General features: G+C 41.4%; 1 protein-coding gene across 1 annotated transcript in view; it reads right to left on the bottom strand.

Moving 5' to 3' along the window:
- The window catches only part of PTPRT (protein tyrosine phosphatase, receptor type T), a 418,285-nt gene that overhangs the window by 24,542 nt on the left and 373,441 nt on the right, over positions 1–20,302 (bottom strand). Inside the window, exons 16-22 of the mRNA XM_006035110.3 lie at positions 14,400–14,476; positions 12,940–12,976; positions 10,839–10,936; positions 9,911–10,027; positions 7,204–7,358; positions 4,017–4,152; positions 2,187–2,336 (exon numbers count right to left, since the gene is read on the bottom strand). Of these exons, the coding sequence (XP_006035172.2) occupies positions 2,187–2,336; positions 4,017–4,152; positions 7,204–7,358; positions 9,911–10,027; positions 10,839–10,936; positions 12,940–12,976; positions 14,400–14,476 (770 nt within the window). The remainder of the gene's footprint in view (positions 1–2,186; positions 2,337–4,016; positions 4,153–7,203; positions 7,359–9,910; positions 10,028–10,838; positions 10,937–12,939; positions 12,977–14,399; positions 14,477–20,302) is intronic.

Genomic DNA, 20,302 nt, shown 5'->3' with positions numbered 1-20,302 from the left:
TCCTACCTGGTGATGGGGGTCAATCCGTGCTGCCCTCCACTGCCTCACGCTGAGTGGGGAGCTCTTCACAAGCCCACCTGAGTCCCAAGGCCACTGCAGGAGCCAGTGAGTCTGGGGTTTTTTTGTTTCTTTTTTCTTAAAGGGCCACAGCTGGGGCAGGCAGAGTAGCCATGGGGGGCCTGAGGCAATGAGGGGTGGGGGTCAGAAGTCTCATGCAGAGTCTCCCATGCAGCACGGGGCAGTGGGGGGCAGCAGGGATCGCCCCTCGCCTGGCAGCATCTGCTGAGTGGGACTTTTTTTTAAAGCACTGGGAGCTGGGGCAGCCCCCCCCGCCCCCACTTACCAGCTCGGGTCCAACTCCCTGCTGCAGCGGGTGGGGACTGCCCGAATCATCGAACCTCTCTGAATCTTTTCCGAATTGATTCAGAGAGCTTCGAATTGATTTGGACCTTTTTATTGGTCCCCTGATTTGATTCGGATTTGGAGATTCAATCACCAAATCAGGCTCTCCTCTGAAACAAATCACCACCTGAAGCTTTGCACAGCTCTACTAGACAGTATAAAACAAGCAAGAATCCAAAACCTTCAACCCTGTCTTAGAACACGTCTCTACCACAGTCTATGGTAGATGGAGCATTAAAATTGCCTCCTAGCAATTTAGCAGATGGCTTATTAGCAATTCATCACTGAAGCCTCCAAATTGTACACTTCACTCCCAGTATTTAAAGCCCTGTGTTTCATCACCATTTTGCTTTTACATTCCCATGCATCTTGTTCCCCTTTAGAATTCACAGACTGACAATCTTTAGTGCAACAAAGTCCCATCTACTGCTAACTGAGTCCTTTTGATACTAACTGAACCCAAATGAATACAAATAAATCTATAGCTACCTCATCTTCTTCATAAAGATGGTGGTTACTCATTATTTCCATCCATCCATGCTCTGCAATATGTACATAGCAATTAGGAATGACGAATGCTGTGTGCAAGTGAAATCCTGTAAACACAGCATTCTACAAATAGACAGAGAAGAATGTTCTTAAGCAATGTACTTCCAAAAAACTTCCTTTGCCAGGAGCTGCCAGATTCCCACTGCTTGAAGAACAAGGAAGCAGGAGACAGATATGTATCTCTCCAATCACAGCAAAATAAGGACAAATGGCAGTGACATTTTATAATAGCACAGCAGCATTTCAGGAAACTGGGCTCCAATTCATTTTAAAAGTCAGATGTCCAGGAACACTTTAAAAATTATTGGTTACTGGAGAAAAGCAGGTATGTTAATTGCAGTGCCAGCAACTGGGATGCAAATTACAGCATCTCTGGACCTAAATTTTGGTATTTATCTGCAAATGTTTCAATAAAAAATATACTTTCACTTTGTGTATAGTGTGCTGACAGCTGGGAAGGAAGAGAGGCATCTAACTCCAATTGGTACATACACTGGCTATCACTTAAACTGTGGGTTCATGCTGAGCAAGCCACTATATTGTAGTGGACACTTCCTGCAGGTAGAAGGTTCTTCACTTTTCTGTTAATTGCTAGGGAGGAATAACCTCTCAGTTAATGAATGCCAAGCTCTAGCTCACTTTTGCTTCAAAGTCCTACCTTTCCCATGCACTAGACTAGACTGAAAAAAAAAGATTTACAAATATTTTGGGCACTAACAATGTAAAAAACGCAATTTGCTGATATTTGTAGAGCCATTTTTCTTTGCTCCTCAGGTGCCTAACAGCTGTCATGTATTTGTGAAAAAGTCTGTGTAATTCATAAGCATATTCAGTGTTAGCACAAATGATTGTATATCTGCAATTGTGTATCAGAAAGTGTAGTGACTGCTGCTCATTTTCACTTTTGTATGACTTTCAGTCAGGCAGGGAGCAGAAAAAACACCATGCCACCTGAACAACCAACCAATTACAATCAAAACTAATGAATAGCACACAATCAAGGATAATTATTAAATGACCAACAGGACGAATTATTTTTCCAAAAACTTTTTAGTGACATTAACAACAAAAATATATGTTGTAGCTAGGACTGGATTTTGATTGGAAGGAAGTGCAATACCAGCAATGATTATTGAGCCCACACTTCCTCTTGCAATCAGAAAATAAGATAAAAATATTGATTAAACACACCTTAAATGCCAACTGCGGTGGCTAATACAGACATAGGAAATTACCTGAAATTCATCTTTGATCTGGCTGGAATTGGTCTGCGGGTCTAGTCTGCTGATGTTGTAATATACAGATCTGAACTCACAAACTGGAATTGCCGTGTTGCCACAGAGACATGCTTCCAGAATGGCATCATGGACAAAGACGTACTGCTCCTGCATATTATAAGGGCAAAATATTGCAGATTAATCCCATTGTGAACATATGTTGTGGGAAATCACAGCAAAGATAATTATCATAGAGCTGTATTTTTGCTTGTTTTTCTTTTTAATTGTACTCACTACAGAATTTTTTTAAGGGATGAGGATGTGTGTGACCATGTGTGTAGGATTCAACTGGGGGCTTGGACAGATGTCATGCTTGTAAAGCTGCAGTTGGCTCAAACTGTTGAAGTGCTCCCCCCTACCAGCTGCTCAGCACATGATGAGTGGTAATAAGTATCTGGGCTCTTGGCCCTGAGTGCTGACCTTTTGCTAAGATGGCTGGTTGCTATAATTCTTTTCTCAAGCTGTTATTACCATCTGAAAAAGGTAACTTGAATCTTATAGCTGGAGCCAGTTCTCTGCTCCTAAAGGCTAATTGCACCTGTTAATTCAGTTGCAATTCAGGGACAGAGTAAGTCTCCAGCAGCATTCCCAAACTGAAGAAAGCCTACCTTAATTTCTTCATCATGGAAGCCAATAAAAAGCTTCCAAGATTCACATCTGCTCCCAAATGCAGATGTTTATTATCAGTGCACAATGCACCACATAGGCACAAGTGTTCATGAAGGAGGCAGGGTGTGTGTGTGTCCACTACTGCCTACAAAAACCTACAAAAATGATTTGTGCACATAAATGAAAAATGTGTTTGTTCAGAGACCATTTTCACACAGATGCACACCAAGGTGTGGACTTAATAGTTTCTTCAAGTTCAACCATATCATGATATTTTTGTGAGCCAACCTCTTTACCCCAATCTTGAAAATGTGACCATATATATTCACTTCAAATTTAAATGAAAATTATGAAGTTCTCAACCTATTATATCCCTTAGGGACATAACACAGAGGAAAAAATAATCACTGTGAAGCTTTAATTTAGGATGAGTACCCCTCAAATAGCATAGGAGTAATCCTTCCTGGGAAAGCAGAACTATTTTTAGAAGCCATTGTAGGACCATCACCACCAACAGTTGCACTGACACGCATCTATTTTTTTTTTTACAAAGGACTTCTGATTTTTGGTATTTGGTAATATATAGGGTATACCTTATGGTAAATTGAAGGCTTCTTATTGCAACCAGAATCAATATACACAGAATTATAATTCTGAACTTTTCTCTGAGCATTTTCCTGAGTCAATACATACTTAAGGTTAACCTGGAAGTCTGAATAACTCAATAAATAATGTCCCCTACACCTTTGGGCTAATAAGATAAACATATTCTGTGCAGCATTTCACTTATTTGTTTAGCTACATGCAATTAATTGATGTAAAATTATATGAGGGGCTGTTCCAAGAATTATTGTACCTATATGTGTACCAGGTATGAAGGTACATAGAAGGATTCATGAGCTAGTCTGTCATACTGCAAAATAAATAAATCAATAAAAATTAAATAAGCACCATTAGATGAGTAACAAGCTGCAAGATTTACCCTGGCACCACAGTGCAATCAATATATGCTTATGCTTGTGAGCATTCAATAAGTGCACAGTCACGTTTAGCCGCAGAGAATTCCACATAATCATCTACAAGTGAAAACAAGTGCTGACCTAAGTTGTTGCTGGCTCCTTTTGAGGAGAGACTGACAAGAGGGCATTAAATCATGAGAAAACACCTGCTAGCACCTACCTCTGTCTGCACCAAATTGACCCTCTGGGATCGCAGCTCTCGCACACAGTTAAATATATCTACCACACCTTCATTCTCTGCCATGTCAAGCATGATGTCAATGGCAATAAAGCACCCCGTCCTCCCAGCACCAGCACTGCAAAAAAGAATGAAGGATACATCAATGGACCATGAAGAGGCAGTGTTTTCTGAGAGGAGAAAAAAAATCTGGATTGTAGGAACAACTGTTTTCCTTCATTAGCAAACTTCTTCCCTCACCCCCAGATTACAGGATTGATTTTTGGTGGTGCTGAGACAGGTGGAGATTTAGGAAGACAAAACTAGGTAGCATTTCTTGGGGAGGGGGCAGCAAAGAGGGGCAGAGAAAGAAATGTCTTTTCTTAGATACCAATAGCAATATTGTTGATATAATGATATTTCTAGCCCTGTCTAGAAATGCTTCTGTAAACACCTGAGAAACAGGGTATCTTCCTCCAGGCTGCTAACTGAGAGGCTCTTGCAAATAGAGGCAGCTCCAGAAAATGCATTTTGGAAGTGGCTTTTTCCTTGAGACTTTTTTTTAGAAGTGCGCTAGCTTATTCAGGCAGGTATGATGGACAGGAGTATCATTCTTCATCTGCACGCACTCTCCTCTATTATAGTCAGTGAGAGTCAGTCTTGGTAGAGAAAACTGGGTTTAGGGGAGAGAAAGATTTGTGGGGCTTGTGCTATAATAGAGAAGGGAGCTTCAGGCTAAGAAATACTTTAGTTTAGAAACCCCACTGCTTGTGAATGTGGCTCTCTTATTAAATGTGTTGCCCGTGCGTCCTCCTTTCCTTCCTGCAAAATTATCTGAGTTGTCTAGGTATGAAGGCTAAAAAAAGAAAAGGAAGCATCTCCCCCTACCCTCAAAGAAACTGAAAAACATTCAGTTCCAGTGAAGAAAACTTCAGCTGTCTTGAACTCCAGCAGTGCTGTACAGCAGGGAGATATGAATGACCATGAATTAATGGACCAGATTAATCAAGAGCTGAATAGAGAGAAGATATTTTTCATTTGCAGAATTTTAATGAATAAATGGCATTTCCGCTCCCTTTATCTCTCAGCTTTTCAAAATTTTAACAAATAGTTATAACATTTCTATATTTAGAGGACCCTGGCACTTCATAAATATCGAACAGTGATATTATCCAGCAAGGCATCGGTAGGGAGAATTTGGTAATTACCACTTAGAGCTAGTCATTAAAATTCAAAAGCAGATAAATAACGAAGAGGAAATGGCATTTATTCATTAAAATGTGAAGGATGAAAAATCTCCCTTGCTTTCTCTGCACTGATGAATCTGGATCAGACTCTTTCCAAGGCCAGACCCACGTCAGTACTCTGACGCAGCAGATTCAAACCCTGAGTTGTGGAAGAGTTACATCCTGCCCGCATCTGGGGCTCATTTCTGTTGTATTGTGAATCTCAGCTTGCTCAACAGATAGAATGAAAAAGATGAGGCTTTATTTAATCTTCCATGGGGGGAGAGTAGTGCTGGGGCCACCCCTATATTTTATTCTCTCTATCTTTCCCTCCCTATCACTCTTTCTTCCTCCCTCCCATACCAAGAGGGAGTGGTATGAAAAGACATCAAATAGAAATTTTGACTGATTTTGGAGATGGAAGCTGGGACTGCTGACTTGGGTCTTGGATTTCTCTTTGGCTTTGTTACTCCATCAACACTTTCCTTATAAACAAAGTGCACTTGTGCGTTGTGGGGTAGCATAAGTACTGGGGAAACCACTCAGAAAAACTAAATCTCTGTTCCTGCAACAATGGTTTTTTTGGAATGGCATATTGTCAATTCTTATTCAATGATCTGAGGTCATAATATTATTTTGATATCAAAGCAATTTTATTAGGTCATTTCAGGAAAAGGAATGGATGATTTTATGACTGTTGGCATCATTTGTAGCTGTCCTTGCTGAGAGGAGTTATTAAGGTAGCAGCTTATCAACCCAGGGTTGAAGAAGGGGTCTTTCACTTTGTATTACATTGTTTAATTGACTGTTTGCTTTTGAGTCTTGTCATTGATTCATCAGGTCTTGGTTTCATATTGGATATGAGAGAATGCTAGTTGAGTGACAAACACAGTGTCCCTATACTGTAAGTTATTGTGGGGGCCGTACTGCTTTCACAGATATTTCCTGAGATGCATTTTCTATCTTTGGGGAGAGCTAGTGTGGTTGAACCAGTTGGCAGGAAACAGAAGACTGTTCTAAAATGCAATATGGTTTAGATATGGGCACTGGGTACAGAGTCAGGAGGACCTGCAGGTTGTCCCTGGCTTTGTCACTGATTTGCTATACAACTTGACAGAACTCACTGAATTTCTCTGTGCCTCTTTTAGATTGTTAGCTTTTACGTTAAGGGCAGTCTCCTATACATTTATACAGTGACCACCACAATGGGACTACAATTTCAGTTGGGATTTCTAGCCACTGCTGCACTGCAAATATTAGTTTGAATAATATTCAAAGGTAAAGAGTGCATCAGGCAATGTTTTGAGCATCCTCCTTTCTTAAACCACAGACAGTTGTTCCTGGTACAGTATGATCAAATCTGTTTGCAAGGAGACATATAGCAGATTTCAAGAATGGAACTTAGTTCCCAGATTCTGGGTTAATTGGAAGCTAAAATGCTACAGGACAGATGAGACCACACTGGACAAAGGAGAAAAGAAACCAGATGGCCTGAGCCCAATCCTTGCCTATGGCCTGAGTACACAAAGTGGAAGTTAGGGAACACATGAAAGTGGGTCAAAGCTTCCCTTTGCATGCCCTGATATTCCCCCACTGTTTCCATCACCTGGTTTTGCTTCACTGCAGGCCTGTCACAAATTTGCATGATGGGGTGAAATTCTCACATGAGGATAGATGTTCTAGCCATGCCCCATTTCCTCCTGCTATCCCAGCAACCTGGAGGGGACTGGCTAAGAGCTCCCTGTGTCAGCAGAAAATTATCCCTATTGGAGTGGTCTTCTGTGCTTTTGGCTGCACAAAGCTACAAGACATTTGTTCTCTTGTGTGCAAGTTCACTTCTAACACTGGCAAATTATACAGTCAGAAACAAAAAGAAGCTGGGTGGTGGGTAGGCTAGATACAGTAGGAAAAAAACTTATGAAAAATAGGAGATAAGAGAGAGGACAAATAGAGGGATAACATACCTGCAGTGTACAACTATAGGCCCTGCCTCAGGAGGATTAAGGAACTTCACCTGTCGAACAAAGCCCAAAAGACCTGTGGCATAGCAAGGGACCCCGTGGTCTGGCCAGCTGGTGAAGTGGAACTGACGAATCTCTCGGATCTCATGGTAGCCTTTCTGAGGAGACAAGGCAACCTCTATAACTGCAACCTCACCAATTATTATTGCTTTTGTCTTCCATTCAGAGGGCTTAGCAGACATTTAAATTTAATAATATACAACATTTCATATACCATTTCTCATTACTGAAGATTTCAGGGTGAAAGATGAAGAGATTATATTTTCAATTATAAACAAAGCATGTAATGTAAAGATGAGGATTATGAAGGTGGTTATCAGTTTCCCATTCAAAGTGCATTATCTTATGTATAGTTTAACACTAGCTGATTAGCAGCATTATGGGATGACTTTAGTGTTGGGGGCAAAGAGTAGCACACCAGCAGAGTCCATTAGTGGCACAAATTCCCAACGCACATTCAAAACAATATTGGGTCCTTTCCACTAATCTTTAGAAATGAAGTGAATATACTGCTAATGAAAAGTTCCTATTTGACTGGTCTAGGGACAGAACTCTGTAGAGCACATACAGAACAAGCAATGGAAGAACAACTTTCCCAGGATAGCTCAAACCTGAAAAGAGATTATTAGAAGGAAATTAATTGGTCCCCATATCCATCCTGGGTCATTTCATAAGAGTGTTGTCATCTGTCCTGAATACAGGAATATAGGAACTTGTGCCCTATGAACTGGACTGATACCACTAGTTTATTCCATGCATATGCTTCAAAAGTTCTCCCAGTTGTAGCATTTTGGGTGCATCTACACAAGATGCTTTACTCAAGATTAGAGCAAATTACTGCACAGTAAGCCTCACCGTCTGTATATGCAGACACTTACTGTGCAGTACTTTGCTCTAATCATGAGTAAATTTACTACCTGGAAATACAAGTAGCTAATTTACCCGACCCGTGAGTAGTTACTGAGCTGTACAGCGTGTGTAGATGGCTGCCTGGGAGCAAATTTACTCACTGTCAGCTGGGCAGCAGAGGGAAGGAGACTGCTCCCTGGCCCTGGGAGCTGCCTGCTGCTAGGGTGGGCTCTGCCACTGGAGCCTGGTCAGAGACAATGTTCCCATGCCCCAGCAGCAGGGAACTCCCAGGCCCTGCTGCCCAATTGTAGTCATGCAGTGGGTTGGGAACAGGCTTGGATCCTGTTCCTAGCCCCAGCTCTGCAATCTCATAGCAGGGATGGGAACAGGCTGGGAGCTTGTGCCCAGCCCCATCTCCATGATTGCAGAGTTGAAGCTGAGAACAATATCCCCAGCCCTCGCCCCATGATCATGGAGCAGGGGCTGGGTACTGGCCTGGTTAGGGGGAGGTCCCAGCCCCGGGCCCAGATCTGGTGATCGAGGTGCAGGGCCTGGAAAAAACTAGAAGAGAAGGGCAGGTCCCAGCCCCCTGCCCAAATCTGCTGGTGAGGCAGCTAGCAGCAAGCCCCACGCTAGGATTTTTCGCCCAGCCAGGGGCTCACTGCTAACTGTCCCACCGGCAGATCAGGGCAGGGGCCTGGGACCTGCCCTTCCCCTGAAACTCTTTCTAAGCCCCCTGTCCCAAACTGGAGAGCCAGGGCCAGAAGCTCCCTGCTCCTCAGACAGGGGGATAGTGTACCTGCCCAGGCTCTGGTGGCAGAACCATGCCTGGTAGCAGGCAGCTCTCAGGGCCATGGAGCAATCTCCCAGCCCCCTCTAGGAGACAGCTGTCTCCTGGTCCCATGCTCCCTGCAAGCTCCTAGGCTAGCACTCAGGGGGAGCCTAGAGTTCCCTCTGGCTGCTGCAGGGGGCCCTTGCACATATAGATACCTGTTGCACATATGTTCCCAACTCCTTGCATGTACAGACGCCTGCCTGGGCATTTGCACATGTAGGCACACCCTTTGTCACCAACCTCTTGGGCTCTGACAAAGCACAGAGATTTTCTTCCTTTTATGAAGCCCTGTGATGTGCCACATGCTACTATTAGTTATTTCCAAATAAACTGTCCAGTGGTTTAACAAAACACAAAATTGGTTCATTAGAAACAGGAATATATTCCAGCATGGCTGTGATGGAGTTTCCTGAAAGATGTCAGCTGGAGAAAAAGTTTTCAAGTCATTTACTGGGTACATTAAGTGTGATTTGGGCAGGCCCACAATGGTCTGCAATTCTGACTTTCAATTTCTACCAGTACTTAACAAAAACCTCCCAAACTGCAGATTTTAGGATAAGTACATGGTTAGGCCTTCAATACTTTTTATTTGTTTTTAAAAAGGGCCTCCACCTGGCATCCAATTTTACTGATGCTTTTTTCCATCTGCAATTTCCCAGTGTGAATAACTATAGTCATTATTTATGGCATGTAGACATCTATGTACTGGCTTTGTGGGTGCATTTAGACTCGAAGCACTAAGAAATGTGCCTAGTTATTTTTGCTTCCATACAGTTTCTGATGTAAAATTGTTTGTAAGATATTGAATGTTACTTCACAGAAGTCAAGTTTCTAAGGTGGAACCCAGCCAAAACTTACCACCCCCAATTATCTTCAACAGCATCTTTGCCATGTGTCCGTGGGCTCATGCTTCAGATTCCTGATAAGGTGTTACACTAAAGACAAAGTGACCTGGGACTTACTTACCTTTTGTACGGTAAATGTGCGTATGACATACTCTGCCAACGGCTCTGTCTCAATTAATGTGACTTTAATATCTCCATAGACCTCTGTATCATCTGGCCAGTATCTAACACACTTTACCTGCAACAAAGAAGAGGCAGAGAGTAGGAATGGATAGGGAAGTGGGTCAGATAGAATAAAATCTGAGCTAACCAAACTCAAATTCAACCCAAAATGGACTTTACGTTAACCTTTGATAACCTCAATCTCTCTCCTAGCCTGCCTCCGCTTCTATGTCACTAAGTCAGCTACTTCTATAGATGAGCTCCCCATTTAGCATTACCATTTCTAAAGAATTTACTTCAGCATGGCAGGAACAAGTCTCCAGAGAGGCTCTTTAAAGGTTGAAAGAATTAGAATTATGATAAAGAAGGATGGGTGAGAGGACTGGAAGCTGGGGATAAAAAAGTCTGGGAAGTGGGGAGAAAAGTGAATAGGACAGAAATGCAGGATCTGGAAAATATAAGGTAAACACTCAAAAGGGGAAAAAAAGAGGAGAAAGGGGGGAAGGTATATGACTACAAGACTGATCACTTTGAATAAATATCATTTCCTTTTGAGATGCTGGAAAAGCTCAATTCCTGATCTCAATCAGGCCTGGGGTTATATTTTAATCTTTTTGCTTCTCAGGAACAATAAAGTCTGCCTTTCCTTTATATTCAGGGGAATTAAAACACCTTAACAACAGGTGCTTATTAAGTATGAGAAGCTGTAGCTAGGTAATAAGATAATAAATAGTTTAACATATTAACTTGTTCCTCAGACTGAATCAAGTCAAACGGATTTCACTCAGCAAGATATGCAAAGTAACATAAAGTTACTACAACCAGTGCTATGATGGCTGCATCCATTGAGAAAATGATTGAGTGCATTGGGAAACCAGCATCCTTACCCTACCAACTTCCACCAAGTTCGTGACCATGACAACACTTGCAGAGTTCTCTTGCCAAATCATTCTCCAGAAATCTTTCACTGTTTCCTGCATTGGTCCTAGGTCAAAAGAAGGGAGGAAAAAAGATATTTGAATAGACCATTTCCAATGTCAGCTGTTTTCTGCCTACCTATTTTATTACCCTCATATCTGATCCTTTCTTACCAGATATTTCCCTGCTCTTTAATGTGACATTCATTGAAGCATACTGAGTTTATTAATAAAAGAGATACTTGATACTATAAGGCACATGAGATTTTAAGGCTATAATGAATGCATTATACATCCTAGTAATAAAATAGGTAAAGAGATACAGACAAAAAACCAATACTGTACCTTGACAGTATCCCCTAGTGGCTCCATAATTAGAGCTGTGCTGAGATTTGCACTTAAAGCAGGACAAAAATCCCTTCATTTCACATTTTAATATTTGCTAATCATGGCAGAATAAACATGTAGAGATAAGCTCCCTTTTGAAGTTTCCCCAGAGAAGGATTTTTCAAACTTCTATGACCAAAAACCCAGTTATGACAGGAAGCAGATTAGAGCAGAATTTGTGTGGACTTGTCTCCTGCCTGCTACAGACTAAGGCCTGCATTCTTCTTCAGAGCCCATCCATCCTCACCTTCATGATTCCCTACTCTCTACAGTCTCCATACAGCCACACTTCTCATTCTTTGTGCCCTCAGTCTCCAACTCCATTCTGCCCCTATATGTTCCTACTTATCAGTATATATAAGGATGGAATAGAAGAGGGGCTACAGGTAGAACTTGAAGACAGGACTGTTGAGGGGGAATCATGAGGATAATGTGTGCTGTGGGCAAACAAAACTGGCAATTAGGGTAGGGTTCAAGGTACGTTAATGTGACTGGTAAGGATGTAGTACAGTGGCCCTCAACCGTTTTAACTCAAGGCAGCTCTTGGCAAATACCAGTCATTATTAGGTGTCTCTCATTTCTTAATTACAATAAAATAAAACAAAACAAAGCAAAACAGAACATCAAAATTATTCTTCCATTGCAATGAACTCAGAAAGACCAAAGCAGGTGAGAACATTTCTTGTCTTATTTAATTCCTATTCTTATTTGAAATCTTTGGTTTAATCTTCTGAATCATATGTAGGTGTTTGCACACCTGACAGTGCTAGTATCATGTGGTAGCCTTAAAAGGATCTCACGGTACCTTGGTTGAGAAGCACTTGCATAGGACGTAGTATGGGATAGTAAGCTGTCCTGTGTGGTCGGTGATAGCAGAAGCATATCCATATTGTTAGCTATTCATGTGACTCTCATCTATAAATGTCTTCAGTATCAACTTGGTCACTAAAAATCCAGGTTATGGCTACATTCATATATTCAACCACCTCTTCAGCATAATCAAATATATTCATAAGCTCCTCAGCTCCATAAAATGCTCTCTTTCAATTCTAACGTATATCATCAACTCCAAGACATATATGCAATTCCTCCTCCTCATTCTGATGCACAGCTAGCTCCAATCCAATTTTGTAGGTATTAATTGCACACATCATTTTTAAATTAAAGTCTACAAGACAGAGGTGTAACTGGTCAGTATTACACCCTGGTCAGTACTGCACCTAGTTTTTGGCAGCCAAAAAAGGGGGTCACATCTCCCCTCACAGCAATGAACCTCTGGTTGCTCCTCCACTGTGCACTACTGCTGTTTCTCTGCCCTCCCCAATTCCAAAGCCAGAGCTGGAGATAAAACTGGAGCAGGGAAGGTGCAAGGTGTGCAGGCAGGGGACCAGGAGGGTGAGATGGATACCCAGTTCCATTCCAGTGCTCCCCCTACCACAGGAAGCACCCAGGGCTCATGTCTTGCTCACCCACCCATCATTATGATACTGCTATTAGATCTTTATGTTAATCTAGTTGAGGTTGAGCTTCTGCAAGGATACACAAATTAAGGACTGGAGCATCCTATGATTTAATTTTCTGTATGTCAACACCACTTTACACAGTGGACTTTGCCCTAAGAATGGCTCCTGGATCAGTTTAAGCTTGTCTTTGGAAACATTCAAATTTAGGATACCATACTTGCCTTGAGTGGCAATGTAGTGACGAGGTCGGTGATATCCCTGGAAAAGAAACCATGAAGGTCCATGAAGCACAGGTCACAGTAGGGAAACTGGCATGTATTTTATAGCTTCCACATAAAAGAATCAGCTGTTATAATATGAACAAAAAACTAAAACTAATTATTAAATGGGCAAAGAGAAGCCCTTTGCTAACTTCTCCATGGAGTTACAAATGGCAGGAACTTCTTTAACAATTCAACCATCCAGAAACATTTTGAGTTTTTAGAGAAATTCATAGGAGGGGTTTGATTGTACAAGAAAGAGACTGAGAATGTGGCATTTCTCACATTTTCTCAAAGAACAGGTGAGCCCTACAGCTGAACTATGGGCACTCTGGAAAACTTGCTTTACTTGTTTTGTGTTTAGGTTGTGTGTAGTTAGGTTTGCATGTAGTTTTGTTAGGAGGTTAGAAAATGGATTTGTATTAGATGGTTTGGACAGGGATGATGTTATCTCTGGCAGGGGGTTGCACTAGATGGCCTCAGCTAGGTCCAGATATTCAAAAAGCCCAAGGCAGAATCGATCTAAGTTACACAGCTTTCTGTAAGTGGCATAGTTTAAGAAGATACATTCATCCTTTGGTGGTGGTGGTGGGAAGGGAATCTTAGACAGAGTTTTGCCATTTTTAAACTAGGCTACGTGTGCAGAACTTCTGTTCTCTTATGGGTATAAACTGGTTTTGCATGTCAAATTTCTATTCTGTTACAGGTATACACCAGTTTCTAATCACTTATACCAGTAAAAGTATACTGTCTGTACTTGGCCCTTTAGGGTTCCCTTCCAGCCCTCCATCTATATGATTCTACTTAGAGTAGTTAGCAAGTAAAAGTCTGTGCCTTCTCGTCTGAAATGCATGCATGTATCTGCTTCCTTTTAAAGTTGACCCAAGCATCAGTGATTTGCATTTTATTATATATATTCTTGTTATCATCCACAAAGAGGTCTCTTGAAATACTGGAATATTATTAATCATTAGGAATGATCAGATGTCCACAAGGAAGTAAGTGTGTGTGTGTGTGTGTGTGTGTGTGTGTGTGTATGTGTTTTACCACAATATATATGAGAGGGAGGGGGAGGCTGCTTTTTTAAAACTATTTTCTAACACATTGAAAAAAAAATCTCAATCTTTTTACACACTTCCCACACTGTACCTATGTATGTAGTCAATAAGCCTCAGGTCTGTATTAATGCTATTGTAAGGGTGGTGTTATTGATTTCTGTGTTCATAGTACATTATTCCATATTCCACATATGGCTCTATCAGATCTAGAAATCTCCACCTATTTCGGCTACACAGAAGGGTGGGGGGTGTGGAGGGAAGCACACCCCCACACCCAACATTCAGATAACTTCAAGGTATCAGTTGTATCATATCTGTAGTCAGCTTCTGCCAGCAGCATTCTTTGTCAAACAGGGGTCTTACATCTATATAGTTGGCATTTATGTAGTCTGAGTGAGGGTCTCCATCAAGCAGTTGCAATCTCACCCTTGAATGGTCATCTGAAAGAAGGAAACAAAAATTATAATGTTAGCAGTGAAGAGTTTAAAGTGCTCCATATGTAGCTAAAGGGAAGGAATATGGCTTTCATGAGGCAATGCAAGATACAGGAAGGCACATGTACCATAAGTAAGTTCTTTATCCACTGGTTCCTCTAACTGGTTGATTAAACATATGTAAGCAGTAAAATGAAAGAATAGCACAGAACTTTATGAACACTTCTTTTTGCATTTAAGATAACCTCTTTCCATCCCATGGTAATGATTTGTTTGCATTCAGCCTTATTTTATTCACTGTGATATTAGTAAAAATTGTTACAAGATGTTACATTTATATTAGGAATATTCTTCAATTGTTGGGTTTCAAGCCAGGTCCTTGTAAGGAAGTGTTTATGTCACAAAAGCCATCACTACATTTAGAATTAACTTGTTGTCTTCCTGGCATGGTCAGAAGAGAGGCTAAGGACTGGCAGGGCTATGGAAACTGAGGGGAAAGTTGAAGCAGTCAAGATTAGGATTGTCTAGAGAAATGAAAAACACAAAACAAAATATTAGTAGTCCATGATAAAGGGATGTAAAATTAATGAATAGTATGAAGACTGGCAATGAGGCACTTGCTTTTTCTCTCACTCCGATTACAAGAGACACAGAGGAACTCAATAAAGTGAAAAATAGAAAATACCGTATAAAAATATTCTTTTACACAATTAAATTACTTATGGAACTCATTGTAGCAAAATAGTATTGAGGCCCAAAATGTAATGAGGCCCAAATGAAGACTAGGCAATTTCAGAGGTACAGAGAACAGCCCTAGTTGTATTAAATAAGGCAAAATAATGTATCTTCATATTTCACAGAATAAACCCATCCCTGCCTGAAGTGTGGCAGAATTGTTTCTCCTATGAGCAGATTATTCTCTAATTTTCCTCTACAAAAGTTCTTTCAGTTTCTGTAGAGCAGCTGGTGCGGGCCTTTGTCACATGCAAAATCCAGGTCTAATCTGGTCTGGCAATTCCAATGTTTCTATATAATTAAGTGCAAAAATATCTATGTAAAGATCAATTGCTTAAAACCATCTAATATTTTTGAGTTCCCAACACCACATATTTTGATCCTAATATTTGAAGGTGAGAAAAATGGTAGGTTCTAGTAACTACACTTCCTGTGAACTATTTATCTAGAAACTTGCACCCAAAAATCAAGGGTGTCCAGAATTTAGAGGCAGTGTTGAAAATTTTGGCCTAAACATCAAATCAGTTGTTTACCCAAACATATCATGATTAAGCACAATCATAATAACCGCACACGCAGACTATTCTGACACTCCAAGGCTGAAGAAAAGGTGTTTTGCCAATGACTAATGAAAGCAGGATCTGGCTATAAGCATATTGATGCGTTTACAAGCACCTTTGGAAACCAGGATCCAAATACACATGAATATTCATTTACTCGCAGGAGAGGTGCAAAAACAAATACTTTATCAATTTGAAAAGTTTTCAAACCCAAAAGCAAAAGTCATGTATACTCACATGGCTACAAAAACCCATATTTATGCTCCCAATGATTATGCCGATGGTGTATGTCAGGAGCACCATTAAATTTGGGTTCAACAATACAGACTGGTGGATGCAATGAATGCATATATATTTCTGGAACTGCATCTACGACTCTCAGCTTCAGAAATTAACCATACTTATGGCTCAGGACAGACAACATTTGAAGGACTCCAGTCTACTTTCAGGTAGTTAAAAAAAATAAATGAAGTACTTCAGCATCAGACAGACACACAGACAGCTCACTGCATGCACCCACCTGCCAGGGCATTTCAAAATTGTCAATACAACATGCAAAGGCATGCTCTCCAGTCAGGGGCTGCTCAGTCCTGTGACTTCATTACTCATTAAATGGGTAGGGGAAAACGGGGCGAGAGAGCAGGTCAGAGAGCCAATGAGCACTCTCCTGTACGCTCAGCATCTGGTCTTCTGGTTCCAGAGGTGGGTGTGTGTGCAGGCTCCATAGATTGCTGGGGATGGTCAAGAGCCCCCTCCCCTGTCAGAACTTGCATATCAGAGGCCCTGCTCCCCTTGCTGGAACCAGGAGAGTAGAGGCAGAGAGGCATGCAAGGAATGTGAAATGATTCAAGTGTTAAATCTGTCCAGGGCCTATGCCACTTTATCAGGAATTCTCCTTAACCACTTAGTTAGACAGACAACATGGCATTTATACTAGCAGAAATTTACAAAGACAGACAGATTAAACTGGACAGATGGCAATAAAACACATTTCCTGAAGACACTTCCTCATTTGCAATTCAAGACATGGAACCAAGTTAGTGAGTGTCAGGTGGAACAGAAAACAAAAAATCCTGGAGGTAATGGGAGGAAGGGAGAGATAGGGGCATGATATAATAATTCCTCTACTGATGCCACAAGGAGATCAGAACCTTAAGAAAATCTAGTTTATTGCAACAATGTAACTGAAAAGCAACAGAACAAAAATGTTCCTGCCACAGCCATAAAGAATCTCAACCTGAATTCCTCAGGGACCAGCCATGAAAGACATCTAAGAAGGGGGCTGTAGGAGAGGACTGTGTAACCTACAGACATTTATGGATAGAAACCGGCCAAGGAAAAATATGGCTTTTACGTGTAGAAATAGTATTTCTTTTCTTCAAGAATACAATTCTTGTGTTGCCTTTGATATAAAATAAGTCATGAAGAAATAATCACTTGAAATTAAACAAACACACTTAAAAGACAGGAGACCTTTAGAGTGAAGTCCAATTTATGTTTTGGGGTTCAGTGAAATATACCTGGAGTTCAATTTGGATTCTGGGAGAAATCAATTCCATGTATCTTATTGCACCTTTTATGGAAAAGAGATTTTATTTCTTATGAGAGATTTATTTTGCTCAGAAGTGTGAATGGTGTGACAGAAAACCTCTGTATATACAGTAAGCATAGAAAATATTAATGATGTCATATACTTCAGGAGAGAATGGGGCCTTTAATCCTCTTCATATTTTTAGGGGAACAGGCTGGGTAAAGGTTCATGCAATAACTTATGTTTAAATCACATTTTTTTCAAGGCTTTGGAGGCTGTTCAGTATGTACAATTTTTGGAGAGAAGGAAGAAACAATGTATTAAAGTCCTAATAATAGTAATAAAAAACCTCAAGTGCAGATTTTTTATTCATTTGTAGGCTTGAAAGTGCTTTTTGAAAGACAGCCATTCTAAAAAGAGAGTCATTCTAAAGAGGGGCACAGGAAAGCAATGTACTATCAAGATTGCAAAACAGGCCACCACTATAACTGAGGTTAGAAGTCAGGTCTCTTGAGTCTTGGCTCTACATTCTGCCCACTGGACCATATTGCCCCAAACATTTCTAAATTTTGGCAAGTTAAGCTCAAATTGTTGTTTGAATTATATGCAGACTCATTTCACGTGACAAAAATCGTCACACATTTCAGCCAGACTGTGACCCTCTGCTTAAGAATGAGCTCGTGACTGCAACTTCTAGGCCTCTCAGAAATTCATAAACATTGTAATGACTTTTATATTTCATTTTGCTATTTTCTACCCTTGTGAGTTAGCACAACCACAACATTTTACTATTACTGCTGCTACTGGTACTACTACTACGAATACAGGTTACAACATGACAGGAACTTACTGAAAACAGTCCTGTTTCCATTTTAGTACAAAAACAGCATTGCTTCAAGCTCATGTAAAATAGCCTAATTATTCTAATTTGTGATTATGCCCACATCTCATTTGACACTAGTTTTCCATCATCAAATAGAAAGAGTATAAATTAAGTAGATGCAAGAGGCAGTAAAAGAAAAATATTGTTAGAATAAGACTTGGAAGAAAGAGTAATACCAGTGTTCCCACTGAATTCCAAAGGTGTTTATTCTGCATCTATCGTGTTTATTTTCATGCATTACCTTTGGTGATGTCCATGGTATTGCTGTTTCTTTTGTCTATGCCTTAGCTAGTCGTCTTTAACAGCTCGCTCAAACACCTTTGCTGTAAGTGTCCTTTCTGATGTTTGAATCATTTTATATTCTTCAATAAAGTTCTCTCCCAAAAGATATTTCAGATATAGCTTTAAAGAAAGGTTTAATGGTAGTGTTTCTATATGCCTTCTCCCCTCCCCACCTTTATTTCTGTGGACCAAATTGTGAATCTCAAGTCATGGCCTGCACTGAAGTCAGAAGTCTGGCTGACAGCCAAAATTGATCTGGGGGGCCCGTCTGTGACAGGCTCATGGCCACGGGGGTAGCCATGATGCCCCCTGGTGGCCTTGCAGCTCGGGCCGGCTCACACTTCAAAGTCGCTCTCGCTAGATGGCTTACCCACCGTGCTTTGTTCTTAATAGTAAAGGTCGATTAGGGGAGGCCACCAACAGGCCTTAGAGTGAGCCGTAATCCTAATAATTTCTTACTGGGTCTCTCGTAGACCCTGATTAGCCTCAATCCAGCCCTCAGGCCTGAATAGGCCCCTGTAGGGTACCTGTAGCCTTAAGGGAAAATTGCATGGCTTCTTTTCCTCCCGTACACCATGCCCCAAGCCTCATGGATATTCTCTCTCTTTGATATTAACTTATTTATACACTTGGCCCCCTTGGACTTCCCGGTCCCTCATACCATTTCCCTCTGAAGCCTCGGACCTCTGGTCCCACACGCAGCCCCTCCTCTGGGCTCTCAGACCCCTGATCCTGCACACAGCCCCTCCTCTGGGCTTTTGGACCCTCTGGCCCAGTTCAGCCCTTCTCTGGGCTCATGGACCCTCTGGTCTGGGTCTCATCCTTTTTCTAGGCTCCTGGACCCTTACTGGGCCCCAGTTTCAGTGTGAGGGCTACTGGATCACCAGTTCTCTAAATAGGCCTTGAGCCTGCCACCGCGGGGCTCAAGGCTAAACTACCAGTGTAACTTAAATATACAAGAAGCATCTCCGCCCTGTGGCAGACACCTCAACCTCCCTCGGGGTTCAACATAAACAAAGGCCACTTGTCTGTAAAACTCAGTGGTGTTTAGCTAACTCCAGGTCCCTGACGCTGCCCTGCTGCCAAGAGCCCCTCACTTCCTGGCTGCCAGGGAGAGACAAACTGACTCGTGCAAGCTCTGGGCTTATATATCTCCAGCCTGAGCCCTCTTCAGGTCAGGTGAGTCCTTCATTAGCTCCCTCCTGTAAAAGAGCATGCATGTCCCAGTGCCCTACTTCACCATCAGTAGCACTTCCCTCTGAAAACAGGCTTCCTACTCCATGCTGGATTACCTCCAGTGATGAGTGCTCAGCAAAGGGTAGGAGAAGGAGGAAGAGGACTTAGTGTTCTTTCCCTCATGACACATCCTCATCCTACATCTCTGTCTTTACTTCTGGCATAGAGATGATTTAAGGATCTCAACCCATGCTCCCTAACTCTGGAAATGTGGTGAGAATCTGGTACAAAGGTTCAATACAATTGTCAGACACTTCCTCATCTATATCAGGAAATCCATCATGAGTCCAAATACCTCCAAACTTTTTGTCACTTCCTAATTTACATGATTTTTCCTGAGACACTTGCCCATAAATAAGTGATCATAAGGCAAGGAAATTTCTGTGCCATAGAAAATACTTCTGTGCCGCAGAAACTGCTTTTGCAAAAAGGCTGCTTCATCTTTCCTCATAACTTGCTTTTTCAGTTACCTGCGTTAAAGGATAAATCCCAAATGCAGATACACAGACCGTGTCTCTTGGCTGGGTACTGAGAAATTCTACACCCTCAATAGCAGGGGAACCTCAAGACAGCTGTACTCCTTACTGATGACACTTTTCACCTCC

This window comes from Alligator sinensis, unplaced genomic scaffold (genome assembly GCF_000455745.1).
Source record: "Alligator sinensis unplaced genomic scaffold, ASM45574v1 scaffold494_1, whole genome shotgun sequence".
NCBI classification, from domain to species: domain Eukaryota; kingdom Metazoa; phylum Chordata; order Crocodylia; family Alligatoridae; genus Alligator; species Alligator sinensis.
Note: the sequence above shows the minus strand (reverse complement) of the source record. Positions and strands in the feature narration are given on the sequence as shown.